Source organism: Balaenoptera borealis (genome assembly GCF_965194805.1).
Source record: "Balaenoptera borealis genome assembly, chromosome: 3".
Classification (NCBI taxonomy): Eukaryota; Metazoa; Chordata; class Mammalia; order Artiodactyla; family Balaenopteridae; genus Balaenoptera; species Balaenoptera borealis.
In genome coordinates, this window is record NC_138866.1 from 113120572 (window position 1) to 113146620 (window position 26049).

The 26049-nt window shown below is 50.2% G+C and overlaps 2 protein-coding genes across 4 annotated transcripts; one reads left to right on the forward strand and one right to left on the reverse strand.

Moving 5' to 3' along the window:
* Nucleotides 1-4764: 4764 nt before the first annotated feature.
* On the reverse strand, nucleotides 4765-23427 carry RASL12 (RAS like family 12). Of its 3 annotated transcripts, none has more exons than XM_082383511.1 (5): nucleotides 22873-23427; nucleotides 20859-20915; nucleotides 15238-15311; nucleotides 14323-14513; nucleotides 4765-5459 (listed from the first exon to the last, which is right to left on the reverse strand). In XM_082383511.1, exons 1-5 carry the CDS (start codon nucleotides 22973-22975, stop codon nucleotides 5186-5188), a joined length of 699 nt encoding a protein of 232 aa, XP_082239637.1. In that variant the 5' UTR covers nucleotides 22976-23427; the 3' UTR covers nucleotides 4765-5185. The 3 variants fall into 3 exon arrangements, with proteins under 3 accessions (XP_082239637.1, XP_082239638.1, XP_082239636.1); XM_082383512.1 differs by lacking the exon at nucleotides 4765-5459 and adding an exon at nucleotides 9711-11661 and having other exon boundaries at nucleotides 22873-23356; XM_082383510.1 differs by lacking the exon at nucleotides 4765-5459 and adding an exon at nucleotides 9718-11665 and having other exon boundaries at nucleotides 22873-23328.
* Nucleotides 5533-9756, forward strand: SLC51B (SLC51 subunit beta). Its single transcript, XM_082383532.1, has 3 exons — nucleotides 5533-5740; nucleotides 6786-6876; nucleotides 9431-9756. Exons 1-3 carry the CDS (start codon nucleotides 5644-5646, stop codon nucleotides 9633-9635), a joined length of 393 nt encoding a protein of 130 aa, XP_082239658.1. The 5' UTR covers nucleotides 5533-5643; the 3' UTR covers nucleotides 9636-9756.
* Nucleotides 23428-26049: the final 2622 nt, after the last annotated feature.

The window sequence follows — 26049 nt, forward strand, 5'->3', positions numbered from 1 at the left end:
TCCTTATTCTGTTTTACTGCATGTTCTGTTTCTGTCTACCCTCCAACTTTATTCCATGCCACCTCCCCATATCACTGTGCTTCAGCTATGTTGCCCTTTTTTTTGTTTCTCAAACTAATTAAGCTCATTATTTCTTCAGTGCCTTTGCACTTGCCGCCCCAGGTCTTTGCATAGTTAATTCTTTGTCATTCAGTTTTTAGTAAAGTAATATAGTAATCATAGCCCCCCATCTATTTCTGTATCATTTCGTTGTTTAAATTATTCACAGAAACTGTCACTAGCTGAAATTATTTATGTTTTACTTACTTTTTTGTTGCCTGTCTGTCCCCTAGAGTATGAGCTTCAGGAGACCAGGGTCCTTGCCTGTCTTGTTTACCTTGTGTCCACACAGTTGGTGTTCAAGTAATATTTATTGAATGAATGAGTTACGAAACGATGAGGAGCTGGAGTCCATTCTGGCCCTAGGTTCCCTGTTGCATCTCCTTTTCTCTGTCGTTCACACCGCTGACCAATATTAACTCGTAGAGGAGCTTGCACCTGTCATGTGACTTCATTCAACCTGTTTCCTCACTTGGGAAATGGGAACCCTACTCCTTACTGAGCCAACTCCAAGGGTTGCTGGAGATGCAAGGAGCCTGGGGGTGGGTGGGTAGAAAAGCCCACTGATGATCAGAATTGAATACATGTGGCCTGGTGGGGGGAGCACCTCACTCCTGCTTCCCCACCAAACCCTTCCCACTCAACGCTGTTCAACCTGGCCCGCTTCCTCCTCTCTGGGTCACTCACACAGCCTCACGTGCCTTGCCTTCCCCACCCCTGACCCTCCAAAGGTCTTATTTTATAGCTTCTTGTGAGGAGTTCACAGGAGGCCATGACCCTCACTGGGAGAAAGCAGAGGCTGTAAAAGGCCAGGCTTGGCTCCCTGCTCCGTGGTTAAATATTGATAATACCAGGAAATAGAGGCCTGGAGTGGGCACACCACACAGCCCCCTGCAATGACGGGACCTTCAGATGGAGGGTCCTCGCCAGCCCATTCCCCTGGGCTGGCAAGAGGGTCTGGATGTTTTCTTTTTACTTGAGGCCAACAGATAAGAAGGAGAGCACTGGGCTCCTGGTTCTTGCTGATTGTGAAAGTCAGGTGGAGCCTGTTTGCCATCTGAGGCCTCTCATTCAAGAGGTCAGTCACCGCCAAGTGACAGAGAAGGCTCCAGGTGTGTGCTAAATGCAGAGCTACCAGATGGGCCTCGCTGCCCCAGGCTCTGCAGCGCTGCCCCCTAGGTGACAGCTGTGCGAAAGCTCAGGTGCAAAGACCATCAGTATTGCCCAGAAAGGAGGAAGAGGAACAGAGAAATCGGTGCTGCTCCCAGCAGCAGATCAGACAAGTCCTCGGAACCCAGGACCCAGGGTGAGTGTCTTCAACCTCCCATGGGGATGGGTGGCCCAGGTTCTTTGGCAGGAATCACTGTCTAATGACAGATGGTTAAGCCCTGTTTAAAATGCAGAAATCTCCTGGAGGGGCCTAAGGAGACATGACAACTAAATGCAATATGATATCCTGGATGGGAACCTGGAGCAGCAAATAGACATTAATGGAAAAATGAAATGCAAATAAATCATGAAGTTTAGTTAATAATTTTTTTTTTTTTTTTTAGTGAATACAAATGTGAACATCTTTTTTTTTTCTTTTTTTTTTAAATTTATTTATTTATTTATTTATGGCTGAGTTGGGTCTTCATTTCTGTGCGAGGGCTTTCTCTAGTTGTGGCAAGCGGGGGCCACTCTTCATCGCGGTGCGCGGGCCTCTCACTATAGTGGCCTCTCTTGTTGCGGAGCACAGGCTCCAAACGCGCAGGCTCAGTAATTGTGGCTCACGGGCCCAGTTGCTCCGCGGCATGTGGGATCTTCCCAGACCAGGGCTCGAACCCGTGTCCCCTGCATTGGCAGGCAGATTCTCAACCACTGCGCCACCAGGGAAGCCCCTAGTTAATAATTTTTAAAAAGCAGAGATATTAATACCATGCTCACTCTAGAAGAAAACTGGATAAGTGCTCTGAGGGAACTGTGTCCTTTGTTTCTGTGGCATCTAACACAGTCAGGGAGGGCTGACTTGTATCCGTCTTATCTTTTTGTTTGTTTCATTTGTTGGTATATTTTTATTATAACAATATTATACATGTTTAAAACACACATTCCACTCTGGCCATCAGCCCACAAGCAAATGTGTACATTTATCTGATTGGTTCCAGTATCACACTATCTTGATTACTGTAGTTTTTTGTTTTTTTTTTTTTAATTTTTATTTATTTATGGCTGTGTTGGGTCCTCGTTTCTGTGCGAGGGCCCCCTCCAGTTGTGGCAAGCGGGGGCCACTCTTCATCGCGATGCGCGGGCCTCTCACCATCGCGGCCTCTCCTGTTGCGGAGCACAGGCTCCAGACGCGCAGGCTCAGTAATTGCGGCTCACGGGCCCAGTTGCTCCGCGGCACGTGGGATCCTCCCAGACCAGGACTCGAACCCGCGTCCCCTGCATCGGCAGGCAGACTCCCAACCACTGCGCCACCAGGGAAGCCCGATTACTGTAGTTTTAAAGTGAGTCTTGAAGTTGGGAAGCATCAGTCCTCTGACTTTGTTCTTCTCCTTCAATATTGTGTTGACTATTCTGGGTCTTTTGCCTCTCCATATAAACTTTAAATCCAGTTTGTCAATATCCATAAAATAACTTGCTGGGATTTTGACTGGGGTTGCACTCTATCTATAGATCAAATTGGGAAGAACTCACATCTTGATTAGTTCCACTAATTAAACATCCAAAATTGGAATTGTCTCAAAAGGTATAAATACAATATATACATACTTTTTTTATTGAGGTATAGTTTATTTACAATATTATATGCTTCAGGTGTATAACATAGTGATTCATAATTTTTAAATGTTATACTCCATTTATAGTTATTATAAACTATTGTCTATATTTTCTGTGCTGTGCAGTATACCCTTGTAGCTTATATATTTTATACATAGTAGTTTGTACCTCCTAATCCCCTACCCTGATATATTGCCCCTCCCCCTTCCCTCTTCCCACTGGTAACCACTAGTTTGTTCTCTATATCTTTGAGTCTGTTTCTTTTTTGTTATATTCACTATTTCTTTTTTGTTTTATTTTTTAGACTCCACATATAAGTGATATCATACAGTATTTGTCTTTCTTTGACTTATTTCACTTAGCATAATACCCTTCAAGTCCATCCATGTTGCTGCAAATGGCAAAATTTCATTTTTTTTATGGCTGAGTAGTATTCCATTGTATGTATATATACCACATCTTCTTTATGCATTCATCTGTTGATGGACACTTAGGTTGCTTCCATATCTTGGCTATTGTAAATAATGCTGCTGTGAATATTGGGTTGCATCTATCTTTTCTTTTTAAATAAATAAATTTATTTATTTATTTATTTATTTATTTCCTTATGGCTGCGTTGGGTCTTCGTTGCTGTGCTCGGGCTTTCTCTAGTTGCGGCGAGCGGTGGCTTCTCTTGTTGCAGAGCATGGGCTTTAGGCACGCGGCTTCAGTAGCTGTGGCACATGGGCTCAGTAGTTGTGGCTTGTGGGCTCTAGAGCGCAGTAGTTGTGGCGTATGGGCTTAGTTGCTCCGTGGCATGTGGGATCTTCCCCGACCAGGGCTCAAACCCGTGTCCTCTGCATTGGCAGGTGGATCGTTAACCACTACGCCACCAGGGAAGTCCCTGCATCTATCTTTTTGAATTTGTGTTTTCGTTTTCTTTGGATAGTATATACATACGTTTAAAATACATACAAATACACAAAATATATATTTAGAATATACATACAAAATACATACATTTAAAAAATGTAATTACATGTATTGTTTTCACGAAGGTAGTATGTGCTCACAAGAAATGTATACAATACAGAAGTGTTCAAAGTGGATGTCCCATGGGTTTAGGCCCCATCCCACTTCCCCAAAGGGAGTTGGTGTTCGGTGTCTTGACCTCCATGCTCTTTTCTCTGTGGGTATTCAGGGGGGCTCTGCATATGCAACAGGGGCCTGTGGCCAATGTTACTAATTAATCCAGGTACTCCTGCATCTGAGACTAGACAGAAACTCACAGCCCTTCTTAGCAAGTGCTCTGGACAGTTGGAGCTGGAACACAAGATCACATCGATTCGCCACTCCTGTAACTCTGTCTTTCCATTATTCAGTATATATATTATATCCTTCAAATGAGTAAGCAGGTAGTAGGCATCTGAGTCTCTGAAAGTCTAAAAAAAAGTCTTTCTTTCTCCCTGACTTCCATCTCTATCTTGACCCATGAATGATCATTCACATAGGAAAAACTCAGCTCCATATTATATTTGTGTCAAAATATTTTCCCTCAAAATCTGTAGATGTTTCTTCAGTTTTCTCAAAGCTGGAGAGTTGGGGAAAACTCTGATGGCAATCTTTTTATTAGTACCTTGTTCTTCTGTTTGGCTGTTCGCCATCCATTTGTTTTCGGATGTTCCTGGCTGAGCCTCCAAAGGCTATTTTGGATTGGAAGGCAGTGTCAGAGCGGGGGGACTTGAGAAGGCCTCTGGCCTCTCTTGTTCTCTCTTTGCCTCATTGTCTTCTTAGCCCTATGACATGATTTCATGATTGGTCTGTTCAAAACCCTTCTCCTGTTTTATTTCTTTACTTGGATCCCCATTTCTGTTACCTTTTTCTTCTCCCCACACCCAGTGATAATTATCCAAATGTGTTGAATGGGTCTTTTTAAAAATGTGTTTTTGTAAAATGTGTGTTGTTGTTTTGTGTGCATATGTGAATTTTCATAAATGGTGTGGCATGCCCCCTTATGATCCTCAGGGATACTTTCTTTCAGATATAAATACACTCAGGAGTAGAACTGCTGGGTCATGTGTACACTTACTTTGACTAATTTGCTCCCTAGATGGCTGCCCCAGTCTACACGCCCTGGCAGTGCATAAGGCTATAGCCCCAGAGCCCCGCCAACACACAGCATTATCCACCTTCCAAACTATGCCAATCTAATAGATGTCAAGTGGTGTTTCATTTTGTTTTAATTTTCATTCTTGTTATTTCCAAAGAGTTTATTTTTATATTCTTGCTAGCCTTTTGGGTTTCCTATTTTGTAAACTGCCTGTTTATATCCTTTACACATTTATTAGGATTCTAGTCTTTTTCTTCTTAATTTGCGAGAATTCTTTGTATAGTCTAGATATCGGTTTCTTCTTGGAGAACGGGAGTCCCCTGCAAGAGTCCCACAGCCCATCAGTGGCTCAGTCCTCCTCACTCCCAGGTCAGTGCTCTTCCCCACACATGATGAGTTTTCATAAAGATTTGAGTGACTCCCACTTCTACGGTCTCTGCTTCTCCAGGCCCCACCTGTTCCGGGAGTTCCAGCTGTTTTGGTCCTGTAACTTTGGGCCTGAGGAGAGCTAGGTTTGGGCAGGGAGGGGACAGTAAACTGGGGTGAGATATCCAGTCATGCTCTCTGCTTTGTCTCCAGCAGGCTTTGGGGCTTTGCAAAGAGCCAGAACCTAGGAGGCCAGGAGAGCACCTGGGGGCGAAGGGGCCTAAGGACTTTGTTGTCAGAAACATATCCCAACCAGGAGCAGTGGCATGGGCTACAATGAGGAGCTTACTGGAACCCCACCTGGCACCGAGGTGCCTCAGGAGCTGCTGGAAGAAATGCTCTGGTTTTTTCGCGTAGAAGATGGTAAGTGGTGGACACAACACAAAGAGAGGAATCTGGCTGAAGCCCCCTTCATGGTCCCCTCCTCTGCAGCAGGCTGCACGTTTCCTCCAAGCCAGGGACTGAGGCTGAGGGGTCTCACTACCCAGAGGGGTCTGGCTAAACTGCACCCTCCTTTTCTCAGGGCTGGCCACTCATTTACTCATCCATCCTGTCATTCACAAATATTTATTAAGTTCCTTCTGTGCACCAGGCACTGTTCTCAGCACTGGGGTTACAGAAGGGGAAAAAAAAAAAAAAAGCTCCGCCCTCATGCAGCATACCTTCTAGTGAAAGAGACAGAAAATCAACAAATGACTAAAATGCATAGTGTGCTGGTGATGCATAATACGGAGAAAAATTAAGCAGAGAAAGGGAATAGGAAGTGTGCCGCAGGGAACATAATGTGGTCAAGGAAGGCATCCCTAAGAAGGTGGTGTTTGAATAAAGCTTGCAGGAGGTGAAGGAATTAGCCATGCAGATTATGTGGGGGAAGAACATTCCTGGTAGAGGGAACAGCAAACGCAAAAGCTCTGAAGCTAGATCCTGCCTCACTTGGGTACAGTGTGGACCAATCTTGATTATCCAAGTTCAGATTAGCCACTTTACGTATTGTCTGTGGGCAGTGTGTTGAATCCAATTTAACTGCCGCCCCTTCTTTCTGTCCTCCCTCCCTCCCTTCCTTCCTTTTCCCCTTGTACTGCACTTGGCTAGCCCCTAGCAAAACTCTGAAGACTGTGAAGTTCATCTTCACCCACACTCCTCCTTTGCCCACTATTATTACCCAGCTGCAGTGCTGTCTCCCCCAGGTAGATGAGAGCTTCTTCAGAGCAGAGATCTTATCTCCCTCTCCCCCCCACACAGGACTGGGAGTTCCCGCAGGGCAGGGGGCACATTTTCAGCTTAGTTAGAGTCTCTCTACAATACCTGGCCCACAGCACAGGACGGTTGATGCTGTGAGCTGGTCTGTTAGGGGCCTGAAGGGCACCCAGCCTCTCCTCAAGGCTCTGTCCTGTGTGTCCCTCCCCAGCAACTCCTTGGACTGGTTCCATGTTTGCCCTGGTGGTCGTGGTGGTCGTGATAAGCATCGTCTTCTTGGGGAGGAACATCCAGGCAAACAGGTGAGGAGCTGGTCTGGGGGTGGTCTCTGGAGGGGGGGGCCCTACCCTCCCAAAGGAAACCTAGAGAGGGGTCATCTAGGGGCCTTGGCTGTCCACCCTTTGGGACAGCAAAATGCATCCTTTAGGGTCCTTTGAGAACCCAAAGCTGCTGAAAAACTGGCAACTGTCCCCGATGACCACTCCTTGGCCCTGGCCAGCAAACAGGGCACGGGCTGGTGTATCTCAGAAGTCAGGATCTCTGGCTCTGGAGTCACACAAGCTGGGTTCAAATTCCAGTTCTGCCACTCAGTAGCTGGGCAAGACACTCAATATCTCCAAGCCAGCTTCTTCTTCTATAAGTGGCAGTAATAACGGATTCCCTCCTCCTAGGATTGTGGCGAGTGCACAGTGGGGGTTTTTGCAGAGTTAGGGCTGTTCTTAAAGGGGAAAGCCTTGTGCTGCTCCAAGGCCAAATGCAGGGCACGGAAAGAGACCTGAGATCAGTCGGGGCTCCTGGGGTAATTTTGACATCTTTATAACAACAATACTCCTTAACCCTGGATACACAACCAAATCACCTGAGAAGGAATATTAAAAACACAGAAATCTGTACCTTGCCTTGGAGATTCTGACACAAAGGGTGTAGGGTGGGACATGGGCATTGGCATTTTGATAAACTCTCTGGATGATTCCAGGGCTAACTTCTGAGAGCTCCTTGAAGGCAGGGACCACATTTGACTCAATTTTGTTTCCCCAAGCAACTGGCACAAAGTCTGGTTCTAGAAGTTATTCAGTAAATGCTTGGTTCACTCATTCCCATTCATTCAATAATTACTATAGCCCTAGTAACTAGTAGTAACTTTTAAACAATAATAATGAGAATCTCTCCCTCAGATCTGTATCATGTTTTACAATTTTAAAGGCACCTTCACATTCTCTCACTTGATCAAGACAGCCCTGTAAGGTGGGGCTGGCACAAATTACCTATTCCCACTGTACAGAATAAGGTCCCTGAGGATCCATGGAAGGGTTGGCCTAACCTCCACGCTCTTCCTTCTGGGCTATATTTTATGTCATCTATGAATCCTCCTCACAGTTCTGCTGTAAAGCCAGAAAGAAATAACCCAGTGCCCTTGGCTCACATTGGTAACTAGTCGTTATGAACTGCTACGGCCCAGTCATCATTCATTCCACAGAATAAGCTGAGCACCTGCTCTGCGCTAAGCTCCGCACTGAGAGCGGGGGGCCGCAGGGCTGGGCAAGATAGATTCAGCCCTGGCCTTATGGAGTTTACACTTTGGTGGGGAGGTAAGTGTAGTGTAGAGTGACAGGTGGCGACTGTGGGACATATAGAGTATTGTGGGAGCACAGAGATAGGATCTGGGGCCTGCGGGGCAAAAAAAGAGAGAGAGAGGGTGGGCTATGGAAGCCTTCCAGACCAAGGGACAGCACACACCAAGCTCGAGGCCGGAGGAGGAGGGCCCGAGGGGCTGCAGCGTGGAGTGTGAGGAGGGCAGGGGGAGGAGGACGACAAGAGGCAGCAGAGCCCGGAGTGAACAGGCCCTGGGGACCATCCGAAGGAGTTCAGGTTCCAGCTCATGGGCACTGGGGAGCCAAAGAAGAGCTTTGCACAGGGACATGAAAGGTTTATGTTTTAGCAAGATCAGTCTGGATGCAGGATATAAAAAGACCCAGAGGGTATAGCCTCTAAGAAGGTGACCTTTCCTCTCTCACCCTGTCAGGAAGCATCCCCCTCAAGAAGGTCACTTTAGAGACAAGGCAGGTGTCCTCAGAAGCAGCAGACACTGAGATACTCCCCTATGGCCCAAGCAGATTGGGCGGTCAGCTCTAACCACAGCCGGGTCCCTCTACTATGGCCAGGAAATCTAGAGGTGGGTACTTTGAGTAGAACCACCTCAGAGGGAAGACATTTGGGAAAGTTATTGGAAGGAAGACTGGATCTTGAATGCCAGGTTAAGGAAGTGGGAGTGGGGAGCCACTGAAGGTGCTTGAGCTGGGGAGTGATGTGTACGCACAGGGACTTTACAATCATGATTTGGTGTGTGTAGGCCAGTTTGGAGAAGTAAGCACCTAGAGGCAGGAAGATAAGTTAGGAATTTCCTGAGGTAGTTTGTCTAGAGATGGGGTGGAATGAGGGTGGGGATGGGGTGTGGGGTGACAAGGACTTGCACTAAGTAGGATGACAGCCCTGCGACGAGAAAATGTGGTTTGGTGAAAAGAACACGGGACTCAGAGTCAGGAAACTTAAACGCACGTCCCAGGCATGTGCTCCTTTGGCCCCTCTGAGCCACATTACATCACCTGTAAGGGGAGCAATAGTAGTTGAGCTCACAGGTGGCACTGAGGATTTGGTAAGGTGACACACAGACAAGTATAAGATGTTTCTCTGCCAAAAACCATGGCACCATCTCGGCTTCTCCCGAAACTGTTCCCAGAACTGTGTACTGGATTTCTACCTCAAACTCACTAACCCACCTGGGAGACCCAGTCTTACCCCAAACACTCGGCACCCCAACTCAGGGAACTCACATTCCATAGTTTTCTCTCCTCCCAGAAATCAAAAGAGGCTGCCACCGGAAAAACAAACTCCAGAAGTCCTGTACTTGGCCGAGGCCAGAAACAAAGATGACGACAACCTGACCACCCTAAGAGAGACTTTGCTCTCAGAAAAGCCAAAGTTGGCCCAGGTGGAAATGGAGGTAAAAGACAGTGATGTGCCGCCAGCCATTCTTCCAGACCCACGAGAACCTGAGAGCTAGTCAGGGTGCAGGGCAGTGCCCCCGTGGTGTTAGCAGACAGAGTGAGTGAACGGCAATCAAACTAAAACCCTGTTAGGAAAAAACGAACAAAACCTTTTTATTAAAAAGCTTCTGGATGTGGGCAGTTGGAGTTGCATAGTTTGTTCAAATGGCAGTGGTCCACACACAAGCGGCTTGAAGCAAAAGTGCAAAATCCAGAGCGAGCCTGTGGGTCAGGAAGCCTGGCCAGGACTCCTCACGTGGCCTTGAGGAGTTCACAGCCTCCCTCTGACCTCGGCTTCTCCGTCTGCAGAAGGTGGCTGAAGTCTGGGCAAGAGCTATTGTTTTCAATCCAAGCTCCTGGAAGGGCTGAGTGAGGAAGGGGCAGGATTCTGGACTCAGAATCCCCTCCCCCTCCCTTCCCCCACCACAGGCCTCTCCTCTACCTGCTGATCTGCTGAGGGTCCGTGAGAGACTTCCTTTGGGCCAGGGGCCCTGTGGTAAACAGAGCTAGAAAACTAAGAAACTCCCTGCCTCTGAGACCCTTCTCTTGCTAACCGTGGGATCCCAAAGGAGTGTCGCGATCCCACGTCTGAGCCACCGTGTTGCAGTATAAGCTGTGGTGGCAACCCCAAATAATTGATGCAAAAATTTGCTTTATGAACCAAAAATGCTTTAGGTGGTATCTTACAAAAGTGGACTTTGAACACGCAGACCCATTGCCAAGGGTACTAGGTCCTGCCGCACCAGACTACAAACAGAAAACTGTGTTTCTCCCTACTGGATGTCTGATACAGCCAGCTGTGGGCTCCCTGGAGTCCTGGGTGATTGTCACGGGAGAGAATGACTTTGTTCTGCAGTTTTGATCAGTAAACTTGAGAAGGCTGGTCCTGAGGGCCTGCGGACAGAGTCCTTGATTTAAGGTTGGAAAATACGGGGGCCCTGCCTCCTGGTGGAAACACACACAGGAGGCTCCCTACCCTGGCCTACCCACGGCCCTCTCCCTCTACCCTCATTGAGAGGCAAAGGACTGGAAATAGGCCTTCCTGGGACACCTATGCTTCTCACAGGCTGTCCCGTAGGATTACTGCAACTAGATTTTACTTGGATAAACTGTGAGGTTTGTTGCCTGGGGGTTCTGTGAGGTCAGAAGGCAAGAGGAGGGCCAGGCTCTGGCCCCCTCAAAACCTGCAGCTGCCCTGCCCTTCCCGTCCACCAGGAGGTGCTGGGACCTCTCAGCACCTCTCAGGCCCACACTTATGCAGTGCCTCCTGAAGCTGTCCACCCAGAGCTGTCCACCAGGGGCCACATCAGGCCTGGCTGTAGATGGAGCAGGAAGGGGTGATGGCGCCATGACGGACGCTGCAATTTTCTTCCACTTCAGGCTGACCCCAGGTCTCTGCGTTGTCACAGTGGCTGTTTCCTTCAGGGTGAGGGATGCGGTGGTTACCATGGAAACCAAGGTCTGGAGGGAATAGGAGCAGAATTTCTGCCTGTCCCTATTGCTCCTACAGTGAACTGGGTGTCAGGGACACTGCCTGGTGCTGGAGGAGGGGTCAGCTGTCCACCAGAGGGTGAGGGCTGCTGTTCCATCAGAAGGAAAGCCGGTGGTGAGAAGCCAGCTCCGGCCCTGCAGACTGCCCAGCGCTGAGCCTGGAATCCTGAGCAGGGGCCCTCAGAAGATCTTGAAGCCCTTCAACAGTGTCAGGGTGGGCGCCTTGCGCTTGCTCTGAGCCCGGGATGACTTTACAGTGACCAGCTTGGCCTGGGCCACGGTAGGCATCTCCTTCAGGCAAGCAGTAGAAAGTGTGTTGAAGGTGCAGCTGGCCAGCCCATGCCGGGCCGTGAGTGGGGCCTGGTGATGCAGGGCCCTCTCCTCGGAGATGAAGAGGGGCCTGGCCAGGGAGTTCTTCTCCATCTCCCGCCGTGCTTCCCGTACTGCCTCGTGGAAGACGTGTTGCACGTGCTCGAAGTCCAGGCAGGCAGAGACCTCGAAAAACAGGCACCCGAACCTGCCCGCCAAGGCCATGCCCTCTGCCTGAGTGACCTGCCTGGCGGGGAAGCAGGGTGAGGCGGGGTCAGGAGCGTGCATCCAAGTCAGGCAGGCCCAGGCCTACACCTGGATCCTCACTTACTAGCTCGGTGACCATCTTCATCTCTCTGAGGCTCAGTTTTCTCATCAGTAAAATGGGATAATGAGAGCTGCCTCTCAGGGTTGTTAAGATTAAGAAAGACGATTTGTGTCAAGTGCCTAGCACAGTCCCTGCTTAATAAATGGCGGCTGATGCCACCGAAGCCAGAATTTCAGAACGAGGCTGAGGGGAAGGGAGAAGTTGGCCCAAAGTCCCTGCCTGTGGCCAGGGGAAGATGGGCATTCCCAGCCCCACATCTCCTTGACTCCCTTGGTCAGGAAATGAGCCACCCTCAGCCCTGGCATGTGGGATCAGCTCTGGGAAAAGGCGGTGGTCTGGCTGGAAGGATGTGAGACCACAGTGTCCACAGAGGCCTGGTGGGCCGAGGTCCTGACTCAGGACGCCTGTGGTCGGCAGAGGTCTCAGGGCTCGTGGCAGGGAGTTTTGTCTGCTTGCCCAGGAGAGAGGCAGGAGGGAGCAAGGGTGACAGCACGAGAGAGGGAGCAGCCCTATTCCCAGCTTCATCCTGTACCACCTCCCACGATGATGGGATCGAGTATTTGTAACTAGGAAGGTCCTGAAAGCCATGGGAATCAGGGTGAGAGAAAAGTACTGGCCCTTGGATAGGTCAGATGTCCAGAAGAGGCAGGGGGTGGGTGGGAGGAGGGGTCCCTGAGGGCTGGAGGCCAAGGTTTCAATGGCTAAATCTCACTGCTGAGCTGCCTCACCTGCCATTCCTGAGGACAGTGGCACAGCCTGGGAGCTGAGAGGGGACACCAGGGTGGGTATGGTGGGAAAAGGTTTCTGAGCCAAGGTTAATTTGGCAGGAGCAAAGGCTGGAAATGGGCTAGCTCAACAGACAGAGGGAAGGACTGGGACGAAAAGGGTCAGGGACAGAGCGCCTAATCCATTCCCCACCCAGGGTTGGTGTCCTGACTGTCAGCTCACAGATTCCTGAGGAACTCCTTTTGAAAGAATACTTGGTATTATGTGCCTTTGTGATGAACTTGAATCTGAAACTTTGTCATTGTGGGGCTTGAATAATGAGCTTTCAGAAACAAGAACCCCATACGTGCATGTGTATGCGTGAATGGATGAGCCGGGCATATAACATTATTACCCTTTTTCTTATTTTGGCGTAGCCTAGCGAAAATATTATCAGTGGTTATCACTGCTCTAACCCATATTTTACCCTTTAGCTGCAAGACAATCATGGGAGACACTGACCAATGCTCAGCTAAAAATTACATTGTCTGTGCCCATCAAATCCTGACCTACCAACCTCGGGACTTGACCAAAGAAGGAAGTGGGGATAAATCTCATGACTCCTTCTTAGGGAAACGACGCTGCTTTGCTCTTTGCCCCCGAACCACTTTCAGACAATCCCACTGGCAAATATTGGGACCAAAACAGTGGCCTAGTTTTTTTCCTCATATTTAAAACTGGTTTATTCACAATCCAGTCTTCTGATCCCTGTTCTAGGCTCTGCGGGATCTGTGATTCCTCAAAGACTACCTTTTGGCTTTAAGATCACACAGCTTTCCTCATTCCCTGAGATGGAATTTGTCTGGGTCTGAGGGTTTGCCCACCTTTGAAGGCTCCTACCGTGAGCCCCCTTCATGAGACCACACCCCCTTTCCCCACTGCCCATCAGCCCTGATCTATATTAAGTGTCCCCTCCTTCCTAACATCAGTCAGTGGGCCTCTGGGGCCTGGGGAAGCAGGAGTGACCAGCCCTGAGAAGGAAGGGACGGGAGGAAGGCTGGTGGGAGGTGCCCTACCTCGCAGGTGGGCTGGCCACACAGGACGGATGTGCTGGAGAGGGTCAGTGGGGCCACTCATCAGGTGGAGGCATCACAGTCTCAAACGCCTCAGGGGCCAGGCGGGCAACTTGAATGTGTGGGGTGGGTGGAGGTACGCCACGGGGAGTGTGAGGCCTGTGTTCAGCTGGAGGGGGCATGCCCCGCCTCAAAGCATTCCAATTCCGGGTCCTTTAAAACGCTGTGCCAGCCAAGCAAAATACGGCTGCAGCACTCAGTGGTCATCTGCCCTCTGGCCCAGTCTGTGGTCTCTGATTCAACCCCAACTCTTTCTAAGAGAACCTGCCCTCAGCACAGCCAACTGTGGGAATGAGCCTGGGGGCCACGCTTGGGTGAGGCGAGAGCTGGTTGGACAAGAGCAGACACCTGACCCAGGTGGCCAATCAGAGCCTCGCTCCCCAGAATTGGAATTGGGCACTGGATGACCAGCCAGCTGTGGGGAGTGGAAATAGAAGGTCATATAGTCTCAGGAAAGAAAGGGTGAGGCTGAGAGAGACCTCAGAGCCCCAGGAGGATGGGAGGAGTGGCCTCTCTTCTGACTTTCAGGGTCCAGCCCCTGTGCAGCCCAGATGCTCTTCCCTTCCTGCCCTTGGCTGCCCGGAAGCCCTGCCCATTGTACCCTTACAACACACCCCCTTCTATCTACATCCAAGGGGATTACTCTTCTTAGCAGCCAAATAATCCTTGAAGATGACACTGCTTTTACGCGAAAGGAGAAAGCGAGCTCTAGGATGTGGGACAAAGCGCCGCACTCACCTGTACTGGGCCATGTCCAGCTTGTTACCCAGCAGCAGAGCAGGGTAGCTGCGCTGCGCCTCCTTCGCATGCAGAGTGAGCAGCTCCAGGTAGCTGCTGCTGCCCTCGAAGCTCTGGCGGCTGTCGACGCTGTACACCACCAGGAAGGCGTGGGCCCAGTGCAGGTAGCGCTCGCAGTTCCTGGGGGTGTCCTGGGGCAAAGGAGGGCAGCCTCTGTGAGGGGCAGAGGAGGCCAGGGTAAAGGCCTTCACCTGAGCTGCCTCATCCCACTTCCCCGCTCCCTGCATCTCTGTATATTGTTCCCCAGCAGGGCCCTTTTCAAAGGGGCACTTGAGTGTGGATTTGGCTTGTTGTGAAAGGAGACATTGTTTCTGAGCCTCACTCCCACCACCCAGCCACAGACTTGGAGACCTTGGCCTCTGGGGCACAGAGCCAAGACTTTGGCATGGCCCCTACAGAGACCTGGCTGTGCCTGGGCACTGCTGGTTTTGGGTCAGGTTCATGGTGCCCCTTTAGCTTCTGAGAAGAACTGGCATCCAGCCTTGGCAGGGGGTGGTGAGGACACAGGGAGATGTATGTACTGGGCGGCGGGGCGGGGTTGGGCCAGGGGAGCCTCTGTGTAAACACGTGTGTGCACCTGTCTCCATGTGTACACAGGCATCAAGCCCCAGAGCACAGAATCTCAGAGCTGACACCAACAATCATCAGGTCTCCCCAGGCCCCTTCCTATCCCTTCTCATTTGGCAAATCAATAGATTCAGGCCCAGAGAGGTCAGCACCTCAATCAGGGACGCATAGCAAATTGGAGCTTAAAAGGTTTACAGATTCCCATCTGAGGCCCACACTCTGGAAGCAGGACCTCCCAAGAGGCTGCACTGACTCTCAGCTCTTCATGGGTCATGGGGGTAATGTTACCGGGTCTGCAGTGTCCATGACCCTCAGGTGGACAGGCTGGTGGTCCACGGTCTCCTCGGAGCTGTAGGTATCCTCTGCAACACAGACGGTCAGCCCAGTCAGAGGCAGGGCAGGCCACTCGATGGTAGGCTGGGTCTGAGGCCCAGCTTCCCTTTGCTGGACCTCTGTGCACCCCTGGGGGACTTGCTCTGGGGCTGGCTGAGCCAGGACCACTGGAGAGACCTTGGCTCTCACCCACATGGAGGACACGGGCAGACCCTCCCACCAAGGAGATGCTGTTCCAACTGTCATGGCTCAGAGCACCAGGGGGCACTCATAGAACATGCCACAGGGTACGGGATTGTGTTCTGGGTCCACCCACCACACCTGCAGGATGGAGTGTGTGGCTCACGGGCCCAGTGGGCGGCAGAGGCCTCAGGAGCTGCACTGCCAGCCCCTCCCACCTGAACCCCAAGCTTCTCCACCCCCTTCTCCTCCAACCACAGTACCTGGCCCACAGGAAGACCCCAAGGACAATCAGGACAACCCTCTGGCCCCCGGTTGGGAAGGGACAAGAAAGGAGAAACACACAACATGACTAAGGCAGGGGGGAGGTGGGTCAGGCCCTGTTGAGAAGACCCGAGAAGGAGGGGCAGGGGGTGGGGGAGGGAAGGATTGGGAGTTTAGGATTAGCAGAGGTGAACTATTATATACAGGATGGATAAACAACAAGGTCCTACTGTGTAGCACAGGAAACTATATTCAATATCCTGTAATAAACCATAATGGAAAAGAATATTTTAAAATATGTCTCTATGTGTATAACTGAGTCACTTTGCTATAGAGCAGAGACTGGCACAATGTTGTAAATCAACTGTATTTCAATAAAGAAAAAGAAATCCCAAGAAGGTTTTACAAATAATCCTGGTCAAAATAATAGCAGAGGAATCTAGGATGGTTGAAAGTTTTAGGTTGGAGATGGGAATCAAACCCAACTTCAGCTACTTTTTAGCTGTGTGCCTTGGCCAAGTCATTTCAGCATTCTGAGACTCTGTTTCCTCATTTTAAAATAGGGATGATGTGATAACACTGGCTAACAGTTTTCAGGTTTTTACTCCGTGCCAGGCGCTCTGCTAAATGCTTGTCCCTGCACCATTCACAGGGCTGCGTGAGGACTGGATGGGCCCCTAGGCATGGGGCCTGGCCTTCCACAAATGCCTGGGAAAGGACAGTGGGGACATAGTGCTCCAAAGTTTCCAGGGCAGGTTCACATTCTTAGGTGATTTTTTTTTTTTTTTTACTTTTTATTTGGAAATAATTTTAGACTCATGTAGAAGTTGCAAAATAGTACAGAGAGTTCCTGTGTACTCTTCCCCCCCTCTCCCCCCAGTGTTAGCACCTTACATAACCATAGTACAATAGTCAAAACCAGGAAATTGACATTGGTACCATACTATGAACTACACCACTGACCTTATTTGGATTTCATAAGTTTTTACAAATTTTTTTTTCTAAGTTCTCATGACCTCAAACCTGAGAAAGTATCAAGTGGCCAGGCCTGCAAGGAGGACCTCGCTGTCACAATCATTCTCCCTACCCCCAACTTTCCCCTGTGCCACTGGCCCACACGTGTGAGTGCACTTGGCCCTCACCTTTCCCTGGGGTGGGGGGTGCCCCTGTGCCCCAAGTGACCCCAAAGAAGAACCCTCTGGGCAGAATTGGAGCCCTCTCTGCCTGTTGGTAGCAGCTACTGTGAAAAGAGTACCCCCCAGCCATGGCGGAATTCACAAACACTTCTCTCTGAGGGCCATTGGCAGCCAAGCCAGGCCTGGACACACGCCAGGTCCACTAGCAGCCAGCAGGAATCATAGACAGCTCCCATCCCCAGCCTGCTGTGGGGACTTGGATAAATAGCCGTTCCTGTTCAAAGACCAAAAAAAAAAAAAAAAAAAAAAAAATCTAATGGAAAATATGCCCCAAATGTTTAACTATATTTGGTGCAAGAAGAGCTGCCCCTGGATACCTACGTCTCCTTCAGATTTTTCTTTATTTTCCTGCCAGAGTTGTCTGATGCGTGCCTTTGCACAGGCACCATGCTGTGCCCAGCCCAAGGAAATATATTAGCCCAACCTTGGTCTCTTACAGTCCCTTAAATGCAACAGCTTTTTGAGGTTGCTGTTAGCTCTTCCATAGAGAGATGACAGGAAGGTGAGGCCCAGAAAAGGAGCGAACTCTCCCACAGCCACACAGCACCCTATCAGAAGGAACTTGAACTTGGGGCTCTACAGTGGGACCCCCTCACTCCCTCTGCTCAGTGGACAAGCCAATTCTCCAGCTCTGTCTGTGCAGAGTACAGGGAAAGAGCAGAAGCTCCCCGTCCAGCTGAGGCCATGGAACATGCATGGGCACAGTGGAGAAGGCTCAGAGGTCATGAAATCATCTTATCCAGCTCCCTCCCCCTTTGCAAGTGAGGTGACTCCAGGGGCTGGGGGTGCAGTGGGGGCTCCTTTCCAAGTCACAGTAATGTCCTGCCTCCCCATCACAAAGTGCCTGCCCTCAGGTCATTCTAGAGTCCTTTAGTAAATACGGGTTTCCTAACTCCTAGTTCTAAATAACATTCTTAGGACATCAATGCTGAGAGAAGACCCCTTTCCCAAAGTATTTTTCTCTCATTTACAGTAATAATTTTTAAAACGTCACCAAAGGCGCTCTCGTCAGAGTGTGTATGGGATGATGTTTCAGAAACGGCACCTGTATCCTTGCTGGAGCAGGATGAGGAGAAGAGCGGTGGGAAGCTTGTCATTCTGCCCTGGGCAAACCAGGTGAGATGCCCCCAATCCCTCTGTGAGAGGAGGGCGCTCTCCCGGATACCCCTGCTCGCTTCCTGGAGCGCTCAGCGCAGGCGAAGCCCTTTCCCAGGCACTGACTCTCTTGGCTCCTACCAACTCTAACAGTCACAACCTATAACAAGGCACAGCTCACACACAGAGCACAGTCTATTAGTCCTATCTTCCAGATGGGGAAACCAAGGCTCAGAGAGCCCAGTGCCACACAGACTTCTAACTTCAGGTCCTCGATAGCATAAGGCCACCCTTAGTGGAGGGCAACTGGAGTGGTGTCTCATCTTCCTTTGTACCTGAGGTTCTCCATGATCTTAGGCAAACCACTGAGCCCTCTCTGCCTCAGTTTCTTTACCTGTAAAATGGGGATAATAACAGGAGCTCTTCTTTAAAGGGTAATCCTAAAACCAAAATTCAAATCCCATGTTTAAGAGCATCTGTGCTGTGCTTAGCACTGCACTCCAAGCTGGAAATAGGAATGAACAACGCAGGTGTCCATCCTCAAGAGGCCCCTTTGAGCTCAAGCTCTTGGAAGGTGTTTGAAAAGGGGAAAGGGTGGTTTTACATCTCCACATGGCTAACTCTTCCTTGGATGCTCAGACCTTTCTCCACAGAAGGAAAGGCTCTGGTCCGAGAGTCCCCCCCGCCCCCCGCAACCCCGTTGCTGGAACCAGCCATGGGATAGTGGCGGGAATGTTTAGACAGTGGACAGGACCCCCAAGGAGCAGCACTGGCCTCCCAGAATGGCCGACAGGAGAGCGTCTGGCCATCTCTCCAGCTCAGGAGCTCTCAGGGTGTGGTACGAGACCAAAGGCTGAGGTGACTAACCACTGTGGGGCTGCCACACCCCCGCCCCAGACCGTCTGACCACGCATTCCCCTACCAGTTCAGAACTCCAAAATCGTTCAACCAGGAAGCTCAAACCACCACTGTAATAGGCTCCTCTGGGGGGACCCTGCCTGAAGGGTATGGATGCGGGACAGGAAGAAGAGAGACTGGAGATAGGTTGCCAAACAAAATACAAGATAACCAGTTAAATTTGAATTTCAGATAAACAGCTAATACTTTTTAGTATAAGTATGCTCCGTGCAATATTTGAGGTAGGCAGAATCTGTCTTTTGAGGCACTGTCGTTGAGAATCTCCGCTTTCCCTTCCCAGACATCCCTGCTGTGTGCCTTCCCTTCCCACCCACTCCCCCACCCCGCCCATCTGACTTCATGCTCCTGTGTCTCACTCCCCTGGGCACCGACCTCTGCTAATCAATGGGCTCCCCTCAGACCTGCTGGTGACCTTGGCCCACAAAGCTCCTTGGGCCTTCTTCCTCCGCTGTAGCCGAGGGGCTGTGTCAAAGCACAGGCGGTCACACCAAACTTTGAGGAACAAACCGCTTAAGGACTGTCCGCGAGTTGCCTGCCCTGCATTCCTGACTTAGCCAGGGGACCCCCTCTGCTTCCTCTGCTTGACCTCTGGGGTTCTGTGTAAGATCTCCGTGGAAGAAGGGATTCTGCTACGTAAGGAATAAATTCTAAAAACCATTGGACCAAGTAGCCTTGACATCCCTTCCTGCTCTGACACTGGGATTCAACATCCCAGCCTGGACTGAGGGGCTGAGGGGCACCAGTGGGCTGAGGAGCTCTTTCCTTCAGGCGTGAAGGGCGCATTCCATCAGAGGCCTGCTGCCGGTGGTGCTGCACTGTGGAGGTTTCATTTGTGGGACCCCAGGGTCCTCCCGGAGCCCTGGGTTTCCTCAGAGGGCCTTCAGGGGTTCCACAAACGCCTTATTCAATTCTTATGAAGGGGGAAGATAATCTAAGACTGCAACCCCCATTTCCAAAGAGCAAAGAGCATCCAGACACCCCATTTTTCTCAGTGGAAAGTTTACCATAAAGAAATGCTATAAATGTGAGCTTTAAGTTACATTTATATTAATAAAATTCTGCTTTTACGTATTTAGATATTGGACTTCCATGTAAGAGGTTATTTGAGGAAAAGGTCCTGCTGCTGAAATTAATTTTCAGAAACAGTGATCTAATTAACTTGGGTGAATCTCAGCCACCACAGATGGGAAGCCATTTGAGGAGAAAGAAGGAAGGAGAAGTGAATACGCACTCAATGTCTCTGTGGGTCAAGCAGTACGCTACATCTTTTACATGTGTTATTTCTTTAATCCTCACAGTAATTCTCTGAGATAGGTATTTTTATGCCCATTTCACAGATGAGGAAACAGAAGCTCAGAGAGCTTAGGTGACTGCTTCAAAGGTGCACAGCCAATAAGTGACAGAGCCAGGATTCAAACTCAGCTCTGACACCAGGGCATCCCTTTTTCCAATACACCATCATGATACACCTACCAAACAAGACTAGTTTTCTTGTGTGGTTAAAAAACTGGTTTAGAAGCCAGTATTACTAGGGAATTTCCCAAATGTCTTGTCCAGCTTTTCTGGAAAAGTACACTGAGTAACCATCTGGAAGAAAAACACTTAATGGATGTGGATATTCTGCAATGCTTGATTTTTTTTTTTTTTTTTAAGTTTCATCATACCTCATATTTTAGGGGAAATCAACTTCTCTCAGTTCTCTTAATTGGGCTAACCCCCAAGTTGTCTGGGGTGAGCTGTGGAAGGGTACATTTTTGGAACTTAAAACGTTTTGTCACATGGGCTGAGTCATCCTGGTGGCTCCTCCCCTCGGCCCCCAGATGTGTGGTCCTGGTCAGGCCTGGGCCCACAACGGCATATGTGTGTTTGCAGGGGAGATCCAAGTGGGCACAGCAAGAGGGACAGGGAGGAGTGGGTCCTTACCCAAGTTGGGGTCATATTCGCTGATAAACCTCCTGGTCAGAAACTTCACCGTCAGGGCTGCAAGAAGAAGAAGTTGGTTCAGTCTCCCCATCGTGTCTGGCTGCTGGGCCCTGGAGCCTGCCCCTCTCGTTTTAGGGAGGACTTATCTAGCCTCTGTGACCCCTCTGCTCTCTGGAGAGCTGGGGAACTGGTTTGAGAGGCTCAGAGGAAACCAGAAATATGGGGAACCATGTCCTTCCCAGTTGCATTCTGGGATTTTTTTTGGAGGGGGATGGCGGCGAGAAAAGAAATGAGAGGCAAGCCTAAGGGGCGTTTGTGAAGACCCTAACTAAGGGGTCTGGACCCAGGCAACCAGTTACCTTAGGGTCAGCTTGCTGAGACTCAAACTGAAGAGAGACCTCCCCCAACCTTGACAAGACACAAAGACTCTGAAGTGTGGAGGCATTTATCCAGGCTTTGGCTACAAGCCAAAGAGAGAGTAAGAGCTGAGTTGATCAGTGGGTGATCTCTGGGAGGGATATGAACCCCCGAATCCCAAGTAAACACACTCTAGTCCTCAGTCCTCGAGTCTTGGCTCTAAGGCCTCCACACTCATCATGGGAGTCTCACAGAACATAAAACCTGGGGAAGTTCTCCCCAGGTGGAATGCATTAACAAGATTGATTTTTGTTCAGAATTTAACCACATAAAGCTGAGGGCCAGCCCACTATTATACTGAACTCTTAAAAAGTAATGCAGTATTTTAAAGAAAATCCTTAAAATTCTTTCCCAGGATTCCTAACAGTGTCAGTTTGCAAACTAATACCCTGGGAATACATATTTTAAAATTTAAATTCTTTCATTCATGTAGTCACTGGCTAAACTGTACCAGTGATAGAGCCGTAGATAACAATTTGATTTTCAAAGGGAAGAGGGCAAATCTTTTCTCTAGGAAAGCATGATTCAGAGTCCCATCTCTGAGCCAGGGGGCTGGCTTCAAAAGTGGAGAGCAGGCTCCCAGTGAGTCTCAAAGAATACTCTGGAGAAGGAAACTCACAGCTGAGTCCATGATGGCCATTCACTAATGGCTGCAACTGGAAAACAGCCAGCAGAGGAGCCCCCTCTGCCTTCCCCCCTTCAGCTGCCTGGGACTGGGAATGGCAGGGAGAGCGGTGAACCCTTTTTCTGGATCTTTGCCTATGGTGACACCCTCCCCACACCCTGGGCTCCAGCTGGGCTCCAGCTGCCAAAAGTGGTGAAGGCAGAGCTCAGTGTTGATAGAAATGGCCTGAGTGTAAATCCAAGCGCTTTGTTCATCAAGGACATGTCCGAGGCACCTGAGACCATAGTCCAATGTGTTTCCATAAAGTCAAGAGAGGGGTCTGACTTGAAACAAATACATTTGATAAGAATTCACACTTCGTTCCAGAATCCCAGAGAATTGGGGTGGGGAGTGGGTAGCAGCCTCCCCCTGGGAAATCCCAAAAGCCAGCGACTTTTACCACCTCCCTTCAGGGGCCTGGGGCCCCTTCTCCCCCGGCCTAAATCAAGGAGCAGCAAAGCTGCGACTAAGTTCCATAGGTGCCCTGGGCTGGGGATCAGTGCCTAACAGGTCCCTTTGGTACCAGTCACCAGGGCTGACTGCTGGCCCGGAAGAGGAGATGGAGGGCGGTAAACGGCAAGGGGGAGACCAGCAGAGGACTGGGAGACACAGAGACAGAGGGGAGAGAGCTGGGGTCACAGACAAGGAGGACACAGACCCAGTAGGGAGACACAGAGGGAAAGACAGGCAAGGAAGAGAAGACAGCTGAGAGATGGAGGAGCTGAAAACAAGCTGAGGGAGAGCCAAGCAACAGAGAAGCTGAGGCAAAGACGGATACCATCACGGTGTCTCATCCAACCCACCTGGGCGCAGGAAGCCCCGAAAGCCAGTGCAAGTGCCTGCCCGCGAGCCCACAGCGCCCGGTTCCCTCCACCGCTCCCCGTCTCTCGCATCCCCACCTGACCCCTTCCCTTCCGCCCGCAGCCCACTCACCGGACTTGCCCACTCCGCGGCGCCCCAGGATGGCCAAGTTGACCTCGAGGGGAGCGCTCTGCTGCCCGCTGCCCGCGCGGGGTTTCCCGAACACCGAGGACATGGCGACGCTGCGGAGAAGGACACGGGTCCTGGCCTAAGGGCCCCGAGCAGCGTGCCCGCCCGTCGGGGCCCTCGGGAGCGAGTGGCGTCTTCTCTGGCACTCGCGGCCCCGGCGGCGTCGGCCTCCCGGGCCCCGCGCCTACCAGGCAGCTTTCCCGCGGCCAGGCCCGACCGTGCGGGGAGGAGGGGCCGGGGGAGCCCGGCGGGCGGGGCCGCCCGAGCGCCGCCAAACTCCTTGTAAGGGCTGCGGAGACCCCTGCGAGCAGAAAGGATCTCCGGCCGGCCGCGCCCCCCAGGGCCTTGCTGGACCTCGAGGGCCGGGCGGCGCCGTCACCCTTCGGAGCGCCCCCAAGACCCGGCGGGAAAGGACAAGTACCGGAGAGAGGGAGGCCAGGGATAGGGGGACTGAGGGGAAGGATGATTTCCAGCCTTGTCTGAATCTCCACTCAGTCACTTCCCATCAGCAAGAAGATCCACCCCTCCCTTTTTGGCCCCGCCTCCTCCTCCGGGAAGCCTGCCGGGTCCAACTCCGAGCCTGGTCCTTTCTCTGGATCACAAGCCAGCTCAGCCTTGGCACACAACTTCCCCGACCACATTACCCTGCCCTTCGGCGTGGGGACTCTCAGGCATCACTGCAGAACCCGTAAAGAATCCTAGCTTCTGGGGGCAGGGGGGGGGGCGCTGGGAGGAGACGACCTTAATAAGATTTCATGGCCAATCTGGGTCCAGCTTCAAGAAACCAAACCCATTCTGGATTACTGTTTTCTCCCTGATGGGAGCTAATGAGTCGCATGTGTTTGTGGCCTAGTGTGTAAATGGGGCATTTTATTCTAAAACCTGGCACTCCCTCTTGCCTATGATTCTGGGATTGGTGGATGAGCCTGGCAGTGGTCACCTGTCATTCCCCTTGAAACCCGGGGTAAATCTGGTCATGCTGGAAACAGGGCAAAGGGCTGACATGAGGAATCTGGACATTTAGGATCTAGTGCCAGCTCTTTCACTGGGTGACCTTAGGCCAGTCATCTCACTTATTTGGGCTTTGGTGTCCCCATCTATAATACTAAAGGAAGGGGAAAATAAATCCAATTCACGCCTAATGGAGAGTGACAAAATCAACCCTGGGTTCCATGTCTGAGTACTTTCTAGAACCCTGTGGGACCTCTCTTTTGGAATACACTCCAGGCTTGAGTGGAGAAAGATATGTGAGTCTCAGAGACTTCTCACTGCAGCCCTTCCCCCTCCAACCCCAAACCCCTATCCTCCCATAGCTGATCTACCCACCCACGCGCAAAAGAAACCAGGAAAACCCAGGTCAGCAGGCGGAGGGTCTGGAGTCAGAGCCTGATGGTAATAACTCCTCCTTAACCAAGAGAGAAAATTATTTTCCAGGACAGGACATGAATACTGACTCAGCCTAATAGTGTGTCCGGGAGATAATGGTAAACCAGCTGTGTTATTAAGACTCCTAAGGTGTTGGGAGGAATTTGTTTAGATTACACCCACAGGCCAGAATCGCTCACAGAGCTAATGGCCAAGGGTTTTCCTTTGAGTTGTAGAAGGAGAAAAAGTGGGAGCCAAGTTCTAGCCACATCCCTGGGCTGGCCCTAGTCCTGGGAGGACAGACTGGTTCTGGGTGGGGCTATGGGGAGACTCAGTCTCACTGGAGGACTGCTGGAGAGAGGGCAAGCTGTGGACCCCCAGAGGCCCAACTGGGAGTAAACGTGGGCTCTGCTACTTCCCTACTTATGTGATTTTGGAGGAGTTACGTTCCTTTAAGACTCAGACGAACCAGTAGATGGGAGCTGCAAGGAGGCAGGTTCTAGCTCGGTGTGAGTGTGAACTCCAACCACCTGAGCTGCCCATAGTTAGAAGGGACTACTGTCTTTGGAAGAAGTGAGGCCCCCTGACACTGAAGGCAATCAAGGGGGTGACACTTCAAGGAGGTGTTGTAAGGAGACACCACAGTGATTTGCAAGATGGGACGAGATGATCTTAACTCCCTTCTATTTAAGAGATTATCTGAATTCCTTGCCAGCTGGTTACTCAGGCCCTCAGCTGTGACCACTAAGTGCCCAAAGTATGCCCCTCCTATGAGGCTTGGGAGGAAAACAGTGCCCATCTCACAGCTGCAACCACTCCCATTCCCCATCCTCAGCCTCCTCATCTGTGGGCTGCTTGTCCAGCACCCAGAAGTGCCCATTGTGGACCAGAAAGGCTCTTGGAATCAGTCACTTACTGCCAGACTGTGGAATAAGCTACTTTGTCCATCTGGGCCTCAGTTCCTCATCTTATTACTCCCTGTACATTTTTTCTCACACATCACTGTATTCTCAACCACCAACAACAGTTCCAAAATCTATCCAAAAACACAGTCAAAGGACTTCCCTGGTGGTCCAGTGGTTGAGATCCTGTGCTTCCACTGAAGGGGCACGGGTTCAATCCCTGTTCTGGGAACTAGGGTCCCACATGCCGCGTGGCGAGTCCAAAACAAACAAAACAAACAAACAAATACAGTCAAATAATTATGGAAATTTGATATAGGAAATTTGAAGTGCTGAATCAGACCTAAAAGATTAAAATATAAAAATTTCAACATTTCCACCTATCTCATTCCCTGGGGGGTACAATTTATTGAAAGGAATAGTCATTGTTTTTATACACAAATACCATCACCAAATTATTGACCTGTCTTGGGGATTTTTAAAAAATCTATGAATAATGTTGAGCTGAAAGGACTCTGATTTAAAGGATTTGAAATACACGTGTTTGGAATTCCTACCAATGAGAAATCATCATTGACTCTCAGGTGCCCTTCGTGGTCTATTTTTCAAAGACCCCAAATTCATTCAGAATCCCCAGAGCTGCAATATAATTAAATATCTATTACACTAAGCCAATATGATAATAATCTCCTTGAATTATTCACAAGGCTTAATGCACTTCTCTGTTTTTTATCCATCTGTTCCTTATTATCATCCTAAGAGGTAGTTATCACACCCATTTCATAGTGGAAGAGTTACAGAGACACCTTGTCTTTAAAATAGGGATGATATTAAGTATTAGATGAGATAACAT